An 18,438-nucleotide genomic window follows, 5' to 3' on the forward strand; every position below is an offset into this window, starting at 1 on the left:
TGTCTCTTGTTGTATTTTGGGTAAGATATGTGCAGATATATAGCTTATAAAGACGAGTGGACACAGGCGTTCTTTGGACCGCGCCGTTTATTGGCAACTCCTTCACAACAAACATACAGTGGGGAAAACAAGTATTTGATACACTGCCAATGGGTTTTCCCACTGTAAGTATCGTTTAGTGAAAGCACAACAAAAATAATATTCCTATCTCTCCAAAAAAAAAATGATGTTCACATAAAGAAAAGCACTTCAGTCTATAGTAATGAGGCCCTATTCTGACACACAGTTAAACAACAATGCAAAATGAACTGGCATTCCATATCAAAATAGCTATGCAAAATACACGTAAAACTTAGACTTTGGTCACTCTATTTTTATTATTGTTATTTTTATTTTTCTTATTATTATATTAACTCTGCTTTTGATTGAACATTTTACAAATGTTATTAAAACGAAAACATGAAGAGGGGTTTTAATATAAAGTTACTATAACTTGTAACTATAACATTTATCGTTTAAGAACTACAGGTCTTTCTATCCGTGGATCACTTTCACAGAAAGAATGTTAATGCCATTTGTGGATTTATTGTTACAATAAACAAATACAGTACTTATGTACAGTATGTTGTATGTATATATCCGTCGTGTGTCTTTCCATTCCAACAATAATTTACAGAAAAATATGGCATATTTTAGAGATGGTTTGAATTGCGATTAATTGTGATTAATTAAGATTAATTAATTTTTAAGCTTAAGATACTCCAGATACATACTTTCATGCTCTTTGGCAATGTAAACCAATACAAGATTTCTGGGCACAGGTAACGAAGAAACTCTCTTTCCTATTGAACTGCAGGATTCCATTGTCTCCAACTCTTTGTCTGCTTGGTGATCTGAATACAGTGAATATCTCTATCATCAAACCCGTCCACTACTAGCAAGTCTAACGATAGCCAAAAAAACAATATTGTTGAATTGGAAAAACAAACAAAACATTAGCATTAACCAATGGCTAAATCTAATCATTGAATATATAACATTAGAGAAAATATCTGCCAAACAGACAAATAAAATGGACAAATACGAACAACAGTGGGAAACGATCGCAAGAATGATGAACATAGAATAAGGATTCTCTCTCACCTGCGAAGGAATGCCACAAAAATAATAAAAATGTACGCGGGTGCCGGTCCGGGGCCGCGGCCCTTCCCCGGCCGGCCGGGGTGGGGTGGAGTTGGGGTGGGGGCCGGGGGGTGTATGCGGCAGCCATGGTTCCCTCCCAGGTCCGCCCGGCCGGAGCCGCGTCTCCCTGTACCAGGTGCCGGGGAGGTGCCCTCTGGTGCCATACCGCGCGCCCCTCTTGGCCCGGGGATGGGTTGTGGGGGGTGCGCTTCCCTCCCCTTGGTCTGTTTCCGGCCCTGTCCGCCTCCCTGGGCCGCGGCGGCCGCGGCTGCCCCCCGGCCGGCGGGGTCGTTGGCGGGGCCTCTTGGGGCCCGCTGGGCCTAGGGTGAGGCTTGCTGTCCCTTGCCGGTGGGGTGGACGCCCCCTGGTCGCCGGCGCTTGGTGTGGCGCCTGCTCGGGGTGCGAGGTGGGTGCTCGGTGGGTGGGAGGGGGGTGGGCGGTCGCGGAGGCGCCGTGGGTGGTCTGGGGCGGGGATCGATCGGGGCCCTGACGCTTCTTCCGCCCTGGGGCCAGTGGTTCTGGTGGACGGGGCCATGCCCGCGGGAGCCTGCCTCTTAACTCACGCACTTCTCACTTCGGCACTGTAAATATTTTTCACCCTGGCACTTACATGCTCATACATTTCTCCGGGGAGAGTTGGGACGGGGCTTTACAGTCCCAGCCCGACTCCCCCCTGTTTTTAATGCACCACACACCAAGGTTGTGGGATGGTTGGGACCTGTTGGGGTGGGGGGAGCCTCACGGCTGCCTCCTCACCACAGGCCCCGCCATCCCTGCACCTTTTTTAAATGCACCACACACATCATACTCCACAGGAGAGCTCCGGCAAAGGGCGGTGGGACGGGCGGCTGGGCAGAAACTCCATGCTGCGGTCCCACTGCCCCAAGCCAAGCTCTCCCATTTTAATGCATACATTGCACTACCCTCCCCTCACACCCCCATCACGGTGCTGGGTGATGGCTGGCAGTCGGGAACCTGGCAGCCACAGTAATAGGGTGGTAGGTGGGTCCCACACTTTTTCTATATGGCGTGGCTCCCGGGGTGTGGCCTCCCCTCTGCCTCGGCTGCCGGCCGCGGGAGTGGGTTGGGGGGTCGGGTCTCCGATCTTGCATCGCCCCGTGGCAGTTCCTGGGCGTTCTCCTGCCTCCGCCTTCCCCTCTCTTCTCTGGCTGGGCATCCGCCCTGCGCTCCGTCGCGGGTCGCTGGCTGGGCGCCGGTGTATCAGCGGGGTGTCGCCTGCACCGGCGGGGGTCCCTGCCTTGCCTGGGGCTTGGTGGGCCGCTGGGGGTCCCGTGGCGTGCCGTGCCGGTTGGGGGGCTGTGGCTCGTGGCCCGGGTGGGCGGGCGGGGGTGGGTGTAGGCGTGGGGTTGGTGATGCGTCCCCTCCTGCCATCCCTGAAGGCCGGTTGATGGGCGCGCGGGTGGCCCGGGGGACCACCCTGGGTCCCGGGGGGGGGGGGGGGGCGGTGGCTCCTTTGCTGGGCGGCGGGAGGAGGGATGGGCTGTGCATGACCCCCCCCTCCCCGCCCGCCCTCCCTCCCCGGGCTGGCTGGGTGGGGGCCGTAGCCCTGGGTTGGCGCCCGCGCGGTTTCTCCGCCCGTCTGCGTGGCTGTTGCGCGCCCGGTGGGGCTTGCGTGCTGCTGGATGTGGTAGGGCATGCTCGGGTTGGGGGTTCCGGTGCCGGGATTGGCGATGCGGCGGCGTAGGGTTGGTCGCCAACGGGCTTACACTCATAAGAGATTCACACGATTACTGGGTTCTAGATCACAGAACTGATTTGTGTACACTCTACCCCTTTCAATCACTTAGCTTATAGTCTTATAGACACCCCCACCCCCATTCTCCTCTTTCACTGGCCAATAGGCCCCCACATGGTGTAAACCGGAAATACATCTCGCTGACGATAGCACCAGCATATTAGTAACTAGTTTAGATGTTCAATGTATTTCTTGTTGTTGTTTGTGTATGTGTTTCTTTTCTTTCTTCTCTTGTATTTCTTTTCTTCTGTCCCCCCATAATCCCTTCCTGTTCGCTGCTTTGTCATAATAAAAAGGTATTTTGAATGATCACAATGGGAGTATGTCAGACTCTCAATGTGAAACATTAAAACCGTTCAGAATCCGGGCACTTAGACTTCCATTCTCTGTGTCAAACAGCTGAACAGGACAGGTTTTAAAAAAAAAAAAATAATAATAATAATAATAATAATAATAATAATTTTTAAGCTGTAATTAACTCGATTAAAAATGTTAATCGTTCGACAGCCCTAATATATATATATATATATATATATATATATATATATATATATATATATATATATATATATATGTGTGTGTGTGTATGTATATATATATATATATTTTTTATTTTATTTTATTTATTTAAACATTTATTTATTATATTTATTTATTTAAACAAAGTTGTATTCATTTTCAGTGCCCACACACAAACCTAATTATCGTCAGACGTCTTTAATCAAGAAATAATTTCAAATTAGAACCTGTGTGACAAATTCAACTGGCGAGAAGACTTTAAAAAAATGTGCATACATCTGTAATTCAGGAACAGGTTACAAAGCCATTTCTAAACCATGGCGAACCATTATCCACCAATGGAAAACCGACTCATTCACAAGGTCACAAACTGAACCAAGGATTGAGTCTGAAGAACTGTACACACCCTTGCCTCGGTCAAGGTCAGTGTTCATGACTCAACAAAAAGGGAGACTGAGCAAGTTACATACAAGGAAATGGTTTATGCCCTGCAAAAAAAAAAAAATCTGAATGATGCACATGACTTTAGGGAGAATATAAAATGGCCTGACGATGCCACCAGTCAAAACAGCAGTATTAGTGTGATGGTCTGGGGCTGCTTTGCCAATTCAGGATTTGGGTGACTTCCTGTGATTGATGGAAGCAAAAATTCTGCTGTTCCAGAAATATCTTGAAGGAGAATGTTCGACAATCAGCTCCGAACTGTTGGGTTCTGTGCAACAGGACAATGACCCAAAAAACACTGATATGTAATCTTACGACTGTCTTAAATAAATAAATATCGTAAATAAAAAGCTTTTGCAGTGGCTTAGTAAGATTTCTAGGCTGTGTTGGCTGAGCGAAATTGTGTTGGTTCGTTTCACTCAAATAGATCTACATGAACTGAATCCATGTCGACGCATGTTCAGCAAGATCCTTCTACGGAGCCTGGGGAGAGAGCCATTGTCTGACGCAGGTTCTGTAATTTTCCATTATTTTCGTCTATATTCCTGCACTTTTTCGCCCTTGGACAGATGAGAGATGCATATAGCCTCGTTTCGATGCGTTTTGACTAAATTTGGAATGCAGTTTCCTTATTTATTGCTCATATTCGCCTGTGTCGGAGCTGGACGCGGTCGTCGCCATGTTGTGTGTTTTTGAAACCGTGGCAACAATCCTAATCTCCTATTGGTGCGCGTGACCTAAAACAGCTCCACACACTGACTATGCCACTCAGCCGTGTCAATATCACCACGCCGCAGTAAAAAAAAATAGACCGACACAAAAACGCTAATTATTAAAAAATGACTGGAAACCGTGAGTAAAACTTTTTTGTGGGTACTATTTAGCAACGTATACAGTGGGGCAAATAAGTATTTCGTCAACCACTAATTGTGCAAGTTCTCCCACTTGAAAATATTAGAGAGGCCTGTAATTGTCAACATGGGTAAACCTCAACAATAAGAGACAGAATGTGGGGAAGAAAAAAAAACAGAACATCTCATTGTTTGATTTTTAAATAATTTATTTAGAAATCATGGTGGAAAATAAGTATTTGGTCAATACCAAAAGTTCATCTCAATACATACCTATGTATCCTTTGTTGGCAATAACGGAGGCCAAACGTTTTCTGTAACTCTTCACAAGCTTTTCACACACTGTTGCTGGTATTTTGGCCCATTCCTCCATGCAGATCTCCTCTAGACCAGTGATGTTTTGGGGCTGTCGTTGGGCAACACGGACTTTCAACTCCCTCCATAGATTTTCTATGGGGTTGAGATCTGGAGACTGGCTAAGCTACTCCAGGACCTTGAAATGCTTCTTACACAGCCACTTCTTTGTTGCCCTGGCTGTGTGTGTGGCATCATTGTCATGCTGAAAGACCCAGCCACGTCTCATCTTCAACGCCCTTGCTGATGGAAGGAGATTTTCACTCAAAATCTCTCGATACATGGCCCCATTCGTTCTTTCCTTTACACAGATAAGTCGTCCTGGTCCCTTTGCAGAAAAACAGCCCCAAAGTATGATGTTTTCACCCCCATGCTTCACAGTGGGTATTCTCCTCCATGTTTTCACCCCCATGCTTCACAGTGGGTATTCTCCTCCAAACACGAGAACCTGTGTTTCTACCAAAAAGTTCTATTTTGGTTTCATCTGACCATAACACATTCTCCCAGTCCTCTTCTGGATCATCCAAATGCTCTCTAGCGAACCGCAGACGGGCCTGGACGTCTACTTTCTTCAGCAGGGGACACGTCTGGCAGTGCAGGATTTGAGTCCCTGGCGGCGCATTGTGTTACTGATAGTAGCCTTTGTTACTGTGGTCCCAGCTCTCTGTAGGTCATTCACTAGGTCCCCCCGTGTGGTTCTGGGATTTTTGCTCACTGTTCTTGTTATCATTTTGACGCCACGGGGTGAGATCTTGCATGGAGCCCCAGATCAAGGGAGATTATCAGTGGTCTTGTATGTCTTCCATTTTCTAATAATTGCTCCCACTGTTGATTTCTTTACACCAAGCATTTTACCTATTACAGATTCAGTCTTCCCAGCCTGGTGCAGGTCTACAATTTGGTCTCTGGCCATAGTGGAGTTTGGAGTGTGACTGACTGACTGACGTTGTGGACAGGTGTCTTTTATACCGATGAGTTAAAACAGGTGCCATTAATACAGGTAACGAGTGGAGCCTCGTTAGACCTCGTTAGAAGAAGTTTGACCACTTTGACAGCCAGAAATCTTGCTTGTTTGTAGGTGACCAAATAGTTATTTTCCACTCTAATTTGGAAATAAAGTCTTTAAAAATAAAAAAAATGTGATTTTCTGTTTTTTTTCCACATTCTGTCTCTCATAGGTAAGGTTTACCCATGTTGACAATTACAGGCCATTCTAATCTTTTCAAGTAGGAGAACTTGCACAATTGGTGGTTGACTAAATACTTATTTGCCCCACTGTATATATATATCTATATCTACAAGGAAGAATGTGTCGCCGCAGAGAGGTAAAAGACTTCAGCTGTTATGAGTGCTATAACCAATTATTAGGTTTAGGAGGAAATTACTCAGTCACACAGTGAAGAAAGCTTTCAATAGTCTTTGTAAAATGATAATGCAAATAAAATGCCTACTTAAAAATGGCATTTTATGTCTCCTTGGCTTACCACTGTCTGATATTTATATTCCTTGTTAATCTTAAACATTAAAGAGGGAAAACACACTCGCACAAAATGAATTTTGAAAGGAGGGGTCAGTTTCTCATGGCACTGTGATATTTTTATTATTAGTCTAATGGCATGGTGTTTGGTAAAAAAAAAAACACACAAAAACTATAGGCTACAGATGACCTGCGAGCCTAATGAGGATAAGTGCTGTAGTATAGAAAATGAATGGATGGCCTCACCATTGCTATATTTTTAGAGGAGTGCATGAACAGTACTTAACAAATGTGTCAAACCACCAATCAGTGTGAGGTTAATGAAACATCTGCCTCAAATAGCTAAAACACCAGTATGTAGAAGATCTTTAACCTAAATGACATTTTTTTGGCAACTTTAAATAATGTATGAATAGCTATCTAGTATTATTATGAAGTGAGTATTTCTTGACTAGGAAGTAATGTAATGTTTTTTTGTTTTTTTTTTTTTGCAATATAAATCAGGTGAATTTTATATCACAAATCTTGGTCTCTTTCTGTTACATCCTCACTCTACAACTGAGAATGATTGACATCTTTATCACGTGCGGTAATTAATCATCCTAATTAATGGAAAAATTCCTCAAAAATTCCTAAATATTTTGCTGACATTGTAGACAAGTAGACAGATTGTTCTTTATTTTTTTTTATAAACATAAATGTAAATTATTAAATGATGCTGTAAAAATATACTTGGGTTGTTGTAGTTCAACTAAATTATAGCTTTAATGTCTCCCATGTTTCCAGCATCAAAGTGTTACTCGACAAGACATGCGCACAGAAACAAGCACACAACGCAACCTTCCAGATGTCCCCCGGGTTACAGTAACACAAGTGTACCATTGTCACAACAGCGTCTGTGAGGGTCGGCCTCTTATTGGTCGTGGGGGTGGAGGGGGAGCTCATGGGCCATTAGAAGATTAGCTATGACATGACCTTCCCTGCGTCTGCGCTCACACACACACATTTGACACATTTTGTACCGCTCTACCCATAATCCTTCAGTCATAAGCCACTTCCCCTTTCATGAGGCAGAGACACAAAGCCACACATCATGTGAGTGTTTTTGAGCGCCTGACTTAAGTGTGCCCAACCAAAAAAGCTGATCAAAACAAAAAGGGGGATGCTGCATTATTGTAAGTATGGCATTTGGATTTTTGAACATTTATTTGTTTTGGCACGTGTACTGTATGTTCTTGACATATGATGGGTATTTGTTTACTGTGTGCCACGTGTTTGTTTGCTTACTGGCATACAAGGCAAATCCGAGTGCTCACAGCGTAAAGATGCTTTAAGTGGTAGTGCAGCCATTCAGAACCTAAAATGTAACCAGATTGTTTCATTTAAAATAAATGACTATACAGTACCTGTAGCATATGATTTTATGATTATGTTCTGGGTGTTTTCGGCTACCAGACAGCCCCACAAATGACTTATTTCACAACAGAGGCCATTTCTGTTTTGACTGTGCTGATTTAAATGAGTGATTATCCTTGTTTTTCAATTGGTATTAATGCCAATGTTGATTGGCTCCTGAATTACATTTGACCCTATACTGTATTTACAGAGGTGGTGTACATTTCTAAGATTGCATTGCATTAGAACAAACTTGAGCCATAGATTTTCCCACAATTTTTCATCTTCCCTCTTTTTTTTCTTTCTGCAAATCCAACATAAAATATATACCATAAAATATACGGCTCTGCCCTGCGATTGGCTGGCAACCAGTTCAGGGTGTCCCCTGCCTACTGCCCGTAGTTCGCTGGGATAGGCTCCAGTACCTCCGCGACCCTCGTGAGGAAAAGCGGCATGGAAAATGAATGAATGAATGAAATATACGGCTCAAAAAATAAACGGAACACTAACATAACACATTGTAGATCTGAATGAATGAAATATTTTTATTAAATACTTTCTTCTTTCCATAGTTGAACGTGCTGACAACAAAGCCAGACAAAAATTATCCATGCAAATTGAATGTATCAACCCATGGAGGTCCGGATTTGGATTGATACTCAGGGCCGGCCCAGGCCATTTGTGGGCCCTAAGCAAAATAATGCCAAAAGGCCCATATTTTTGGCCCACCATTTCGTCACAGTGTACTGTGAAACCCATACATGCAATCCAACCTATATGTCCATATTTTGTATATTAATCAGATTTTGTTGGCCTGCATTCTTCAAACTTCTCACCCCAAATGATTGTCAGTACTTACAGTAGATAACGTCAAACCTTTTTCTAAAAGAGGAAAGAAAGAAGTTAAGGTAGAACTTTTATTTTTTTTAGCTTGTAATCAAGTATCAAAACTCACAAAAGTCAAATAAAGCAAACTGTAGTAAACAAAATAGAATATAAATTAAACAATTGCCAGATTGGGGGCCCCCTAGTGGTCAGGGGCCCTAAGGAGCTGCATAGTCTGCGTATAGGCTGGGCCGGCACTGTTGATACTCATAATGAAAGTGGAAAAACACACTACAAGCTGATCCAACTTTGATGTAATGTCCTTTAAACTAGTCAAAATGAAGCTTAGTAGTAGTGTGTTTGGCCTCTGCATGCTTGTATGACCTTCCTGCAAAGCCTGGGCATGCTCCTGATGAGGTGGTAGATGTTCTTCTGAGAGATATCCACCCAGATCTGGACCAGCACATCACTGAGTTCATGAACAGTCTCTGGACCAACCTGTTGTCCTGTACGAGATTGCAGGAGACAGGTAGTTTACTCCAGGAGAGCAGGAGAGGGCCGTAGAAGATCCTTAAACCCTCAGCAGGATCGGTATCCACCGATGTTCAAGGAGGAATAGGATGAACACTGTCAGAGCCCTACAAAATGACCTCCAGCATGCCACTGGTGTGAATGTTTCTGACCAAACAATCAGAAATAGGCTCCATGAGGATGGTTTGAGGGCCTGACATCCTGTAGAGAGCCCTATGCTCACTGCCAATCACCATAGAGCTTAAGAGGCATTTGCCATAGACCACCAGAATGAGTACGTGTTTACATGGGAGTTGAATCAGCCTGTAGCGTGTTTTTCCACTTTCATTTTGAGTACAACTCTAAATCCCGAACTCCATGGGTTGATGTTTTGGTTTTCATTGATAATTTTGGTGTGACTTTGTTGTCAGCACATTCAACTATGGAGCGAACAAATTATTTAATAAAAAATATTTCATTCATTTATATCTACAATGTGTTACGTTAGTGTTCTCTTTATTTTTTTGAGCAATGTATATGCATTTCAATGAGCTTCCATGGCATCCATAATTGTTCCTAAAAAAAAAACTATGAAAGGGGTTTTATTCCCAAAAATTCAAACAATTGCCAAAAAATATTTTTGTATCGTTAGTATAAAAATACTTTAAAAAGTTTTAAAAGATCAAATGTCCACCAATGAAAATACAGGCTGCTTCAGAAAGATGAAGTAGGACAGAAGTCAAAATGACGGTGGCATTGAACTGGTTTTATTTATGTGCATGCACACTGGAACAAGTGTTGTTTTTGGCAGCCCTTTTAATTTTTGTCCTAGTCGTAGTCTTTTGGACAGAAATAATTATTAGTCTTAGTCATATTTTAGTCGTTTCAAAATGTGTTTGTCTTCATCTAGTTTTAGTCAATGAAAACTTTAAAGAAATTTCGTCTAGTTTTAGTCGACAATTGCTCAAAGTATTTTTGTCTGTAAACTTCAAAAGTTTAAGTCCATGAATAAATAAAAGGTTTCCAACAATTTTGAATGAACATTGACAGACAAGCACATAATTGTAAAGTTTACAAGGACATCACCATCTTGTTCATGATAATACACACTCAAGAACACAGTAATTTGTTTTCAATTATTTAAAACTCACCTGGATGCCACAAACTGTATGTTAAAAGTTTTCCAAGCTCACCACGCTAAATGCTAATGCTAACTTGAATGCTATGCTAACGCTACAAGTTACATTTAGTATGTGATTATCACTCAGCACAGAATTTTAAGCCTCATGCAACATAGCATAACTAGCCAAGATAAGAAAACAAAACTTAGGACAGCACCTGACATGTTTCAAAAAAGGCAAATCTGGAGCCTGGAGAGAACAAGTAAGTGAGTAAGCATGTGTGTGTGTGTGTGTGTGGAGGGGGGGGTGCATCACATCACATGAGTGGCACGACCAAACACTGATACAATGCGTGCTAACTACACATACGAGTGACCCATTGTGAACTTACGACGGAAACTATGGCGAATTTTCATTTATTTATCATTCCCTATCATTCTCGTCTCATAAGACAAAAACTGTCATCCGTCTCTTTATGTTTGTTTCCAAAGACACGTTTTAAGCTCGCCATCGTCATGAAAAAATTGTTCGTAGATGAAAACAACACTGACTGGAACACAGCAATAGTCATGTATTTGTTTTGTGTTGGTTTTGGAAGCTAAAAATTGAATCTGAATAATGTCAATCCCTGACGATAGAAAAAGTAAAATACAGTGGTACCTCTATATACAATCGCTTCAACACACAATCTTTTCTAAATCCGACATAAAATTTGACTCACCATTTGTTTCTACATCAGACTACATGCTCGAAATACGACAATTTATGAGAGCGCCGCAGTTTCATTCCTGCAAGACGGGCACATGGCGGATTTTCTTGTGAGAGAAATCAACATGGGTTGCAAGAAGGTTAGGGTGGTGAAAAAAAGGTGACGCTTACCATTGAAATGAAGATGGAAATGATAAAAAAATATGAGCGTAGTGTGCATGTCCGTGAACTGGCTCGACCATACGGCCGTAGAATGTCTACGATTTCGACAGTCCTACTCCGACCTCGGTTCGCCAGTCTTTATAAGTTAAGGTGACAATTATTATTGTGGTAACATCGCCAAAGAATTGCCAACTTCATCAGGTTTTTAATCATTTATTTCAGAACTTATGCAACACAACATGCCTACTGTCCGCCGCAACTGAACAAAGTGAAAGTAAAAATCCTCCCTCACTGTGTCAAGTCAGCCACGCGGTGCATTCAGGTACGCCACGCAAAACACATTCGCCACATTAGAACCCGATTCGTTACATTACTACAGGTATTAAGATTATTACTATTGTTACATTATTATTCCGATTTTTTATTCATAATTTATTTGCTTTGCTCTGTGTAATTGCCATTTGCAATATCGTATTTTTCGGACTATAAGTCGCAGTTTTTTTTCATAGTTTGGCTGGAGGTGCGATTTATACTCTGGAGCGACTTCTGTGTGAAATTAGTAACACATTATTATATAAATTTCACATGTTATTATGGTGTTTTGGAGTGACACTGATGGTTTGGTAAACTTGTTAGCATGTTCTTTATGCTATAGTTATCTGGATAACTCTTCATACCTATGTCACGTTAACATACCAGACACGCTCGCATTTAGTTGTTCATGCATAATGTATAATCATAACGTACACTTATTCAGCATGTTGTTCTCTATTGTATTTTTTATTTTAAATTGCCTTTCAAGATGACATATCTGTTCTTTGTGTTGGATTTTGTCAAGTAAATTTCCCCCAAAAATGCGACTTATACTCCGGAGCGACTTAAATATATTTTTTTCCTCTTCATTGCACATTTTAGGCTGGTGCGACTTATACTTAGGTGCGACTTATAGTCCGAAAAGTATGGTAGTGCCAGCAGCATTTATTAAGCATTTAGTGTAGGTTTTCTGGCTGTGAAACAAATTAATGGAATTATAATTTATTTTTATGGGAAAATCCTGGGAAAATCCTGCTCACTATATTTTGAATCCTTTGAATGATGCCACCCAAAAAGCGCTCGACACTGACAATAAAAACCCTTTGCCTTTGAATACTTCAATACACCAGACAGAACTTGTGCACTGAAAATATCAACCCTTTGACTTAGAATAGTTTGATTCCTTTGATGGTGCTGGACAGACATACAGGCAGACACACAGTTTTGAGAATATATATTGCATATTTAATCCAGCAATTTGTTCACGTGCTACTAGACGGAGCCCACATACTTTTGCACATTTGGAGAATCACTTCCATGGTTGACCGAATGTGATGACATTTTTACAGTTTGTGGTTTGTGAGCTTTGCTCAAGGTCAAATTTGAGATGTAAAGTGTTACCCAAAAGGCTTATATAGTACTCTAGCAAGATCAAATTCGTATCTGCCCTTACTCTCCTTCTTAAAAGTTGTGTCCAATTTATCTAGTCTCTTTCAGTCATGTGCTCTCACTTTAAAGAAGTGGAAAAAAATAGATAAACTGATCGATAGGCCGCTATTCGGGTTTCTTGTTCAGTTAGCAATTTTCAGCCTATGTATTTTTAATCCTTTTATCCTTGGGCATAGAAATATGAGGGAAAGTGGACCTAATTGCCCAAAAATTTGCATTTTTGGTTTTTTTTTTTTTTTTTTTGTCGGAAAAGGTCTATACTGTATATTGATAACATAAAACGAGAGACTTAAGACTTAAACCTTAAAATCCCACCCCTCTAACTTACTGGACATTTTGAGGGGCCCTCTCTTGGAGGCGCAAAATGATTCATCTGCTGACACTAACCGACCTGTTTATGCTTTTTTTTTAATGCTGTATTTTTTTTGTCTCATGCCTCTCATGCACTGGCATGGATATCGGGGCCCACTGACATTGGGAGTGTAGAGGGCCCAGAATCTTGTGCTACTGTATACCCATGCTGATGGCATGTGTATTCTGTTTTAAATCCTCTTTTCCTTTACCTGACAAACCACAACTAAGTGATGCCTTAATTACTTTTAATTACACTTTGAATATAGGCAACTCTGTGCGACTCTAGAGTCGGATCCAAGCCACACTCATCCAGCTAATGGACCGTCCCGACTGCTGTAGCTGGGTTTGTATTTCATCTGAGACAGGGGGATGGCATTGCCAACAGGTCCATTACTAACAGAGAGAGAGAGAGAGATTTTGATTAGGGGAGGAAAAGAAGAAGAAAGGGGCGGGGAAATAGCTGCAGGCGTACTGCGGCAGCAGCAAAGTGATATGACGTAGTCGTGGAGTAGAATGTCACACATTGAACACCACACACACATGCTTGCTTCTCTGAGGCCTTGTGTGCCAGAGGCAGACAGAATCATAGGCAGAGACTGAGGCAGAGTCACTCAGCAGCATGCAGATTGGAGGCAAATTCACTTGCTGTTTTGAGTCTTTTCTGCCTACAGAGGGTGAGTGTTGATTTGTACTTGTTTTGCATTACATTTTTAGATGCTTTCTCTAAAAATGAAAATGTTTCACTGCTTATTGTTCTTCTCTTTGAGTTTTGCAGTTGTGTCAGTGGTGGTTTAAGAGAGAAGGTCATGTCGTTAAAATGACTTGAACATGGATGAAAAGAGGGGTGAACGAAACGTGTATCGCATTACCAGGCGTGATGCCATCAGCTTGAGTCAGCATCATATTGATTGCCTCTATGAGTCAGTGCTGCGTTCATTGTCCATCTGTGACAAATTCTATAGTTGTAGAATAATCATGGTAAAATCTTACTATGGTCTTGTTTGTATTGTGCTAATACTACTTTCTGATAAGTCTGGTGGATGGCAGCTGGTGAAAATACAGCTGATTCATTTCTAGAGTCTGAGTTATGCAAACTGAATTGATTGTGTTGCCATTTCACGGTGCCCCGCTACATAACATCAAAAGTCTCAACTACTCTGTGGTTGAGTTCATAAAATAAAGTCTTCAAATCAATCTAAAGATGAGGTCACTGTGTTATTTTAAATGGATATATTTTAGTCTGTGTAATAACATTTTACTGCCAAATGACAGGAATGCCGGTTTTATCCGGGAAAGTGACTTTGAAAATGAGTCACTTTAGTGCGGGCTTCTTGGTGATTGGCTCCTAGTGTTGTTACTGTTTGTCACAGCTTCCTGTCTTGGTGAATGGTTATGTCCTGCAGACCAATGAGAGAGCAGCTGCACGGATGCAGCAGTGATCCAGGAAAAAACAGCCCATTGTTCCTGGGACGTCAGAAAACTGTGACCTCTCTCTCTTCCCTTGACTCAAGACGTAGTACCCTGCTGGCAGGTAGGACATTCGTTTGGGTCAGAGAATTTGGCTGTTGTGCTATTTTTTTTTTTTTTCTTTTCTTCAATCATAAGCAGCTTTTACACACATCATGTTTTTATTAATCTGTTATAAGGTCCAGGAATGTTGTGGTTCCTTTGTACCCCTAAACAAGTATATTAGAAATGAAATAAGAACATTTGTGACAGTGGTGTGATTCCATAGAGATGTCATTTCCATTATATTGTCTAAATACTTCTTAATAATAACGACAATGCACCCACAATGAGTTAACTGATGTCCCTCAGTTCACAGACAGAAGCATGTGAACATTACTTGCTCATCTGTTGACTGTGTGATGAGTCAGAGTATTCACCACAAGGTGAATGTGGTGTGTGTATGTGTGTGTTTTAGAGTTGAATGAACTCGTGATTGTAATGTGATTCTGGCCTATTATATTTTATCTGATCAGCGTAGTGTCTTTTGCCAGTGAAAGGCAAATATTGTAACAGATATTCCAAGAGCCAGAACAAAAATATTATCTATTGGTTTTGCAATTGTGTCCAGTAGATGTCAGTGTAATACTAGTAGATTCACTTGTCAAAGACAAATCATATTGATCTGGTAGTTATTTCAGTCACTTACTCCCCTCCCCCAACCAACCTCGCACCACACCTCAAATATACAAGCCAATTACATCATGAAAATATTGTATTTTGTCCAGTTAAAACCAGCCATCGCTCACTCTTTGACAAGTCGGATGGAATGTAATATCTATCTGGTCCATTAATAAAAAGAACACACTGTCCAAAACTTCTCCCCATACAAATCCAAAATCGAACCACACAATTCACTCCATTCAAGAAAATTTTCTTGTTTGCATATTTGTCTAGATGCAGTTTTTGCTCTGTTTGTATTCATTGTCTTTCTGTCGTCGATAGTATGACAGGCAATTATGCCTGCAGAGTATGTATCAACAAAACATCAGTTGTACACTTGCCCTTGTAGTTGTACTTACATAACAGAGCAGAACCATGTCTGGATTGAACACATGACAGTGAGACCAACCCGTGCTCCAACTTCCTTACTGTTTGATCAGTTTGACCTTTAAAGGAATTTGGATATTTATTTTTTCGTTCCAGAGTGCATTGCTTAACATTTTACTTGTATGAACTTTTGACACTCTGCTAGCTACTTAACAGTAGCTCCAATCATGCTGCCAATGATCCACAAAGAGAAATTTTGGTGTATAACACAAATCATTAAGTGTGTTTGTAAATGAATGAGAGAAATTACAGACCTTTTTTGAATCAACAATATTATTTTTTAATTGTTGGTGTTGTTTTTAATGTAAATCTTTAAAGCATTATTGATTTTTACTATTAAAAAAAATGTAAGTACCATAAGACCACTGCGGAAATATTTTTTACATGCCGATACGCTTACGATAGATTTTCCCACAAGTCTCTTGATAGTACATTTTATGAGGCAGACCAAATCATTTTTCAATCTCTTTCACTCCCAGATGTTGTGATCCTTCATCAGTTTTCTGTTGCCTCTTTTTCTTCTATTTTCCCATCTCATCATTCTCACTGCCTCCTATCTATGGTTTCCACTGCAATGATGTGAATGATACAATACTGTAATGTAAGCTTTCACTTGAAAAAGATACACATGCAGTTGTTTTTGGGGGGATAGGAGGGTATAGCCCTAATAAAGTTCTTGAGATGTTTGCGCATTTCAAAATGGAACATTTTGGAGCATTAGAACCGGTGCATAGCAGGACTGAAATGGACACAGGGTAGAGGACAGCACAGAAAGAGAGCAGTGTGTGTCTTTGATTTAATTATGTTGAGAAAATCCGTTATCCAAGCACGTTTTTGCTGTTACCATGAGCATGCTTCTGTACACGGGACTTAGACTGCTTGTTTGCTGGCTTGTTTGAAAGGGACAAAGCAGGCCAAATTGATTGCACGGTTGTTCTAAAGCTGCACTGAAAACAAACTTAACTCGTGGCTGATTTGGTGACACTGTTTGTCATACAGTTCCGTATGTGGTTGTTCCGCATGATAATATTCCACTCTGTTTCAGGAAGTGCTGAGTCTATTTAACACTGTCTTTTGTGACTTCTCTGTTAGGTCATCATGAGCGGGGACGTCAAGGTGAGGTCCACCCTTCGGCCACATGCCCCATCGGGAATCCCGCTTCCACGCACCACTTTATCCTCCACCCCAAAAATGGAAAGGCACCAACGGACCAGTGACCTGCCCAGAGCCTTGACACCTACCTCAAAACGCACACACACACCCACTCAGTCTCCATTACTTTGTCCACGGAGCACAAGCCTCCGCAAGTCATCCTGTAGGGACACGTCGACCAATGTTGGCCTGAAGCCTTCCTCGATCCACCAACCAGGCGCTTCACATACTTCCCAGATCTCTTCTTTAGCCAGCAACAGTCCCTTGACTAAACGCAGGGTACATTTACCACACTCCAATGACACTGTGGATATGGAAAAGCCCAGACAGATTCCTACTGATTTTTCACTTGATGGCAATTGTAATAGAAGTCCATGCACAAATAAAAACCAAACATTGGGTGCCACCGACTTACATCCATCGCTACAGGTCAGAAGAGGAGAGCAATCAACTTCAAGACTGAATAATGATGTCATGCTAGGAAGGGAAGAGGTTCCAAATATCGACCCGACCCAGGTTTCTATCGTTAACAATGGAAACATGTACCAACCTGCCTCTCATCAGGAGGCCATCAGCAGTCTGAGTGACAGTGCCGCACAATCAGATGAGGAGATGAGGACACCAGAGGATTCAAGTCCAGCGTCCTCTACCAGTCTTCCACTGCTTCCACCAGGCATGCTCGCCATGCCTGTGATGTGCAAGCAACCTTTAGATGAGCTGCATCAAGATCTGCAAAATGAGGCCACTTCCCTAGAAACTCAAGCTCCACGAGTAAACATGGCAGCAGTTGCTCCTTTCAGCTTCCGGTGAGTGGTCGTTATACACAGTTATTAAGCATGCTTCCATGACTAATATTTATATTTCATAGTAAAGCCATCTCTCTAATTTCTCTATATGGCCTCCCAGTGTACAGGCTGGCTCACACCCACACAGGCTAATAAACACAAATCCCAGCGGCTTTTTGTGGAATTTCAAACCAATTCTTGTGTATCTCGCAGCGAAATGTACAAGTGCACGCACACACACTACCCACTTAGTGCTTTCTGGAGCATAGCTGATTCTGAAACTGTTCACTAAAAAAGCCTTTAATGCAAGCTAAGTATCCTGGGTTTCGTAGTCCCTTAAATGAAGAAAAGAATAAAGTGTATGTTGATTGTGATGTCCATTTGACAGATGAAATGTGTGTGTTATGTTGACAGGTTGCAGGTGCAGGAGGGTGATCTGTCATTGGATGAACTGAGCGACTGTTCATCAGGATCCATAGAGATCTGCTGTGATGACCTGACAACAGGTTAGAGAAATGCACTATTGTGCTTAACATAGCATTTTTTTTGTCTCAACTAACTCAGCAGTTTAATTATATTTGCCCAGTCAATGTATGGTCACAAACAGGTCAAAAGATGACATTTTGTCATTTTATGGGTGCTACATTTCAGTTTATATGACAGATTAATTGCAACAGTCATTCAAGCTAGGCCCAAAGCCAATATTTGACTCCGATTGTACAACCTGGACAGATTAAGAGATCAGCAGCCTCAGAACAAATAAATGTCACCCACTCATCATGGCTTGGCTGGCATATCTGAAATA

At 41.8% G+C, this 18,438-nt stretch overlaps 1 protein-coding gene across 3 annotated transcripts in view; it reads left to right on the top strand.

The window, feature by feature from the left end:
• The first annotated feature begins 7,640 nt into the window (after positions 1-7,640).
• The window catches only part of LOC130932140 (neuron navigator 1-like), a 118,632-nt gene continuing 107,834 nt past the window's right edge, over positions 7,641-18,438 (top strand). For all 3 annotated transcript variants that reach the window (XM_057861567.1, XM_057861575.1, XM_057861584.1), the window contains exons 1-5: positions 7,641-7,758; positions 11,527-11,626; positions 14,511-14,671; positions 16,789-17,654; positions 18,048-18,139. In XM_057861567.1, the coding sequence (XP_057717550.1) occupies positions 16,795-17,654; positions 18,048-18,139 (952 nt within the window). In that variant the 5' untranslated portion in view covers positions 7,641-7,758; positions 11,527-11,626; positions 14,511-14,671; positions 16,789-16,794. The remainder of the gene's footprint in view (positions 7,759-11,526; positions 11,627-14,510; positions 14,672-16,788; positions 17,655-18,047; positions 18,140-18,438) is intronic.

The sequence above is a fragment of the Corythoichthys intestinalis genome, chromosome 2, assembly GCF_030265065.1.
Source record: "Corythoichthys intestinalis isolate RoL2023-P3 chromosome 2, ASM3026506v1, whole genome shotgun sequence".
Taxonomy (NCBI): domain Eukaryota; kingdom Metazoa; phylum Chordata; class Actinopteri; order Syngnathiformes; family Syngnathidae; genus Corythoichthys; species Corythoichthys intestinalis.